Source organism: Centruroides sculpturatus, unplaced genomic scaffold, assembly GCF_000671375.1.
Source record: "Centruroides sculpturatus isolate CEXI.00-Female unplaced genomic scaffold, Cexi_2.0 scaffold2515, whole genome shotgun sequence".
Lineage (NCBI taxonomy): Eukaryota > Metazoa > Arthropoda > Arachnida > Scorpiones > Buthidae > Centruroides > Centruroides sculpturatus.
In genome coordinates, this window is record NW_019386622.1 from 19570 (window position 1) to 25500 (window position 5931).

Consider the following 5931-nt stretch of genomic DNA (forward strand, 5'->3'; position numbering starts at 1 on the left):
AAAGTCCATTAAAATTTTCTTTACAAAATTACACGCGATATTCAAAATTGAAGTATTTTAAATTAACTAATNTTCAACTGCATCATTGATATCAGCAGTATTGACCATTTCCTCAGTGATGTTAGCCATGGACGAAAATGTAGGCCAATCTGCCATTTCCAGTTTCCAGCGTGGTGGACGGGCTGTTTCACAGCTTTCTCTGCCTTGATATTTTAAAAATATTGGGAAGTGGTCACTAGAGAGTGGATTAGATCCAACCTCCCATGTAAATGCTGAAAACAGATTTGGAGTTGCTAATGATAGATCAATGGCAGTAAACGTTCTTGATGGAGCATGGAAGTATGTCACTTCTCCTGTATTAAATAAATACAGTTGTTGATTGCCAATAAATCTTTCAATAATCCTGCCTCAACGGTTAATGTCAGGACTGCCCCACATTGAATTGTGACACTTGAAATCACCGAGTAAAAGGAAAGGAGTTGGCAGCTGTTCAACTAGTGTATCCAATTCATCCTCATTGACTCTGACATCTGGTGGCAAGTATATAGAACAGACTGTGACAGTTACGCCAATTGAAATTTTGACTGCCACCGCTTGCAGCTCTGTTGTTATTTGTACCGGCAAGGATGGGGTGCGGTTGGAAACCAGAATAGCCACACCACCACTTGCACGGTTGTGGCTATCATCATCCTTGCGGTAGAGATCAAATCCTTTTAAAGTAATTCCCTCTCTAGGTTTCAGATGAGTCTCCTGGAGTGCCACGCAGAGAGATGAGGTAGATGATGTCAAGTGTTTAATGTCAGAGAAGTTGTTGCGAAAACCACGACAGTTCCATTGGATTATTTTATAATCCATTATGTGTTTGAGGCAGCATTCTTAGAAAAAGTGTCCCTCTTCAGTTTAACTGATGATTTTCCTTTTGGAGGTGACGTTGGTTGGGTTACCTCCATATTATTCTCTTCATCAGAGATATCAGAGAACTCACTCATGGACTGAGCCTCTGATTTTTTAGATTTAGAGAGAGCTGCTTTCACTCTCTGTTTGTTTAGTGGGTTCTTATTAGCCTTTTTAGAACCCAGGTTTCTTGTAATTACCCCTGTTTTAGGCAGGGGTGTTTTTCCTTTTGTGATCTCCTTTTCTGGTGTTTGTGTAGACGGGAGTATTAAACATTTCGCATGGCGAGTAAGAGATTCGCTTGGGGAGACAGAGATATCAGTTTGAACCCCACATGACATTGTGGATTTCAACACAGAAGCAAATGTTTTCTGTTTCACTACTGTGCTTTGAGTGACCATTCGCCGAGCCTCCGGGTATGGTATGTTGTTAATGGTTTTTACTCGCTGGATTTCTTTCTCTCTCTGCCATGCTAGGCATTTTCGAGAGTAGGCAGGATGGGCATCTTTGCAATTCACACAGCACGGAGTAGTGGTACACTCAGTACTCTCGTGACCTTCAGTTCCGCACTGTGCGCATATGCTTTTCCCTCGGCACGATGTTTGTGAATGTCCAAATCGCTGGCATTTAAAGCAACGCAGCGGATTTGGAACATATGGGCGAACTGGGCAGCGCAGATAACCTGCTGTAATAACAGATGGCAAAGTCGGTTTATTAAATGTCAAAATAAGGTGTTTGGTGGGAATCAACTTGCCATCTCGACGAATGGAAATGCGTCGGACAGCAGTGACACCTTGGTCTGAAAGGCCAATCTGAATATCTGATTCATCTTCAGATATCAGATCGATCTCAGATATTACCCCACGTGATGAGTTTAGGCTCACATGTGGGGTGACAGTGACTTCCATTTCTCCTAGGGTCTTTGTTTCCAGAAGTTTTGCCGATTGTTGTGGGGAAGCTGTTTCCACCAGTAAATCTCCAGATCTTAATTTTTGTATTTTTTTCAACTGTCCTATGGTCGATTCAAACAATTTTTGAATCAAGAAAGGAGAAGCTTTAGCCAAGGGTTTTTCTCCGGTTGCGTGCACTACTAAGAACGCTGGATTAGTGGAGATTTTTTTGTTTGTTTTTGTTGTTGGTGCACAAGAACTTTTTGAATTTTTTGAATCCATAATTACAGAAAAAATTCAGCTCCTAGTGACCCCACCCACCATGGGGCCCAACAAGGGGATGCCGTCACATGGGAGACTCCCATAGACCGTCACACCAGGGTTTCCCAGGAGCTATACCCTCACAATGCAGTCAAGAAGAGCACATCTTGTCTGACATGTCCGCCCGGTCTGCATCGATCGGTTGACTCCAAGCCGAGGTCAAGAATGACTCAACGACCAGCCGATTGACTCAAACGGAGCCTGATTTGAGCCTCCCGTTTATCCGAAGCAGGGGCCAAAGCAGTGTGTTGGGGACGTTATGTTGCCCCTCAACTACCAGGATCCCCCTTCCCGGCATACGGGACACCACGCACGGCAAACACGTGGGTGGGCGTTCAGATCCCAGGGATGGTGAAGAAGAGTATCTAAACCATCTCTGGGAGGTCCCCTCACCACGGACAGGAACCCACAGAGGGGCTCTCATATGAGAGTTTCATTTAATATGAAACGAAGTTGTATACTTCTTCCATCATTATTTCCGTTATTTCTCCTGTTCTCACCCCGTTGCCCGAAGAATAGCCCCCGGACAATGAACTGCGTAGTTTCTAGCGATGACCTTCTTGACAGACAAAGTCGTCCGAGGCAACCGCAGAAGAACTCCCCTCTCCCCAGGAGACTACTCTATTACGAAGTCTCTGCAGTATGACCAATTAACAAAAACATGTGTTCCTGTGTTGAGGGTGAACAAGAGGTCACCTACAAGGGTCAACTTTGCAGTGAGAATCATAACCAAAAATAGTCAGTCATCTCCCCAGGTGATAATGCATTTAATACTAATTAATCAAGCAATGTCTATAGTGTCGTCACCCACGACAAGGGAGACTGTCATAAATCGGGAGAACTGACATATTGCGTCAATAAAGTCCCCAAAATTTCCCATGCTAAAAAGTATAAAAGGAGACTGATCCGAGGTCTTGGCACGATCATCGGGGAAAAAGACTGCAAACGTCTACTCTACTCTGGAAGGACTTTGAGGTTTCTGATCGCCGATCTTAGAGGTAAAGACTTAAATTATTTTTTTCTTCCCTCTCTCTCCCGACTTACTCGGGACTTAGAAATTATTTACTCTGTTCCTTTTTGATAGGACTTAGAATTACTTGGGTCGAGGACCTTCGGCAGTCCCACTTACGGGATAGACAGACATCAGTTGTCCGATATTGTCGCGACGCAGAATTATTATTATTATATTTTTGTTTTTGTTTAGACTTAAGATGTACCCTAATGTATTTGTAATATTCTAGTGTTTATAATAAATGTGTTGTTCCTAAATTTAATGACTCTTATTGAGTACTACCGACACCTCATCACAACTTCATTACACCTCCCACTCCTTTTGCCCTCCTATAGCCATTCTCTGACAACCAAGCCGGTAAGTGGGGAGAAGCTCTCGCTCTAACCCCTCGGTTCACACAATTGTGAATTAACCTGTAGTAAAAGGATAAATAATTATAATATGAATAATTCTTCGTGATGGAAAAATTAGATAGAAATCTTCACAGACACGACTTTTACTGTATGCTTCCATTTTACCTATATATTAAACTTATTGAAATCAATTCAGACAGGTCTCCTATCAATTTACCAGTGACTAGTCGGTAAGACTAGTTCTCAATGTTTCAAATCACGGGATCCGATCTTGAGGTTTCTATAACAGAGATGCTGGTTATTCAAATGATCTAAACTGTGAGACTCGACACCAGTTAACCAGTTTTACCAGTGAGAGAGATTGTTAAGATTTGGAAAATGTCCTTCTGAATTTAAATCAGAACAATCTGACATTTCATCATATCATTTCTTGTCTGAATGAAATCGATTGGTTCTCTACAATGCTCATTGTGAAATTTTGATATAAATTGAAATGAATTCTCCAGAGTTCCCCGTATTTTCCTTGAAACTCAAAGCTTCTATTTAGACATAGTCCTGCAGTTAAATTAAATGAACGTAATTCAAGATAACCTTTTAAAGCTACCTGTCCTCCTAGACCACTTGATGTTGGTAAAAGCTACTAAAATGAAAATGAAGACTAAAAACACTTTGTTACAGTTTTAATCTCTTCTTGTAAGACGTTTTGAAACTCAAATTGAAAAGAAAATACTCGTGGCATTTTGACTTTTGTATCGCATGGACAATTACTCCCTCTTTTGGTACTTGGTGATGAATTGCATATGCTTGGACCAATGATGCAAGAAGCCAAGGACGTAGAGATCAGACACAGTTCTTTATACGTGATTTTGCTTTATCGGAATCTACAGGATTTAAACCACATACTCATCTCCATCGAGATCAGAACCAGTCTTACCTCTGAGACCAATTCGTTTGGAAATTTAATCAGAACTCGATATTAATCTTAAAGCAAGATAAGAGATGTTGAGAAATATCTAAACTTTCTCTAGAACAAGTTCTTGAATGTGATTTATATTTTGCCACTTATGAGAGTCTTAGAGGAGATGAAATACGTTCCCTTCATCAGATGATGTGGAATACATTTTCCTTCTATGGAATTTTGTATGAAAAACAAAAAACATAAAATTTTCATCTAGAAAGCGACGCTTTCCCTGAGGTGTATCATCTTTATCTTCATTTGAGAGGGAGACTTGTTCCTGATCATCCACAGTACAGGAGGATTGGACACATTGCACATCAAAATTAAAAACTAAATTAAAACCTTTAATTTAAGTTTTAAATACATCCTGCGATATATTCTTTAATGACTCTGACCACCAGATTGCATTTCTCTTTCCTTTTCTATAGGGAGAGACAAATGATTATTTAAATACCAGAATAAATATCCAGCGACGAACAGTCAAGAGCATCATAATTATGGATCCACTTGAAAGGAGACCACCTATATGTATATAAAAAAAAAAAAATCCTGTTTAATCCACCTTAAAATAATGATAATTGAGTTCAAGATATCTATGATACGAATTTCCTCGCTCTGTCAGTCTCTCTATACAGCTCTTCTATTCCGTTTACGCATCTGCTTATATAAATGTATGTAGTCCCAAAGAAAGCAAAAGAAGTGAAAGCCTCATGCTAGACGTGGCCCAGCTGGATATTAGCATCTGCACTGCATTGCACATTACTGCACAATAAAGTATGTTTTGCTTTATGGTTGCAATCGTATACCTGTCTAGCTATGACAATGCCACATACCAATTTTTATTCAAATCCAACAAGTCCTTCAGGGTGCATTATTTTTCTTGTCATCCAGTGTATATACACAAATATATGTTGTATATATCTAATAACTACTTTATATCAAAAATTACAAATTATTTCTAAAAATATACATGAAAAATTAAAATAGAATAAATCAAAATATATAAATTTGTACTACTGTACTATTAAAAAAGTAAATCAGTGTATTTAATATTCTAGTCTTATGTTTTATTAATAACTTACAAATAGAAAAACTGCAAAGTATCAATTTATGCACGTACATTTGTGTGCTAGCAGAATTATTTCACCAGACAGTTGGTATGAACAGCCCTGTCGCATCTAGTACATGCTTTTGTGGTTAGTTTTTCCTTTATTCTTTGAGCTGCGAACTACACACGTTTTCGCCAACCTGCCTGGTAGCTTGACGAGTACTACCAAACCTCAAAGTTTTTCAAGAAATAAAACTTTTGCTCCTCCATCCATTCCTTCGCCAGGCTTTCAACTACCGCCATGATAAAATTGATCTGAGAGAGTCCAGTGGAATGTTGCAGTGGCGCCACTTTCCTCCACTTCAGAAAATGTAGAAACTGCATCTACTTAGTGAAGATATTCGCATGATTCTCCATTGATTTATATCTAGCACTAGGATGCCATTTATCACTTG

The 5931-nt window shown here is 39.5% G+C and overlaps 1 protein-coding gene across 1 annotated transcript; it reads right to left on the minus strand.

The window, feature by feature from the left end:
- Positions 1-409: 409 nt before the first annotated feature.
- On the minus strand, positions 410-2127 carry LOC111615434. Its single transcript, XM_023356843.1, has one exon. It carries the CDS (start codon positions 2064-2066, stop codon positions 855-857), a length of 1212 nt encoding a protein of 403 aa, XP_023212611.1. The 5' UTR covers positions 2067-2127; the 3' UTR covers positions 410-854.
- Between the last annotated feature and the right edge of the window lie 3804 nt (positions 2128-5931).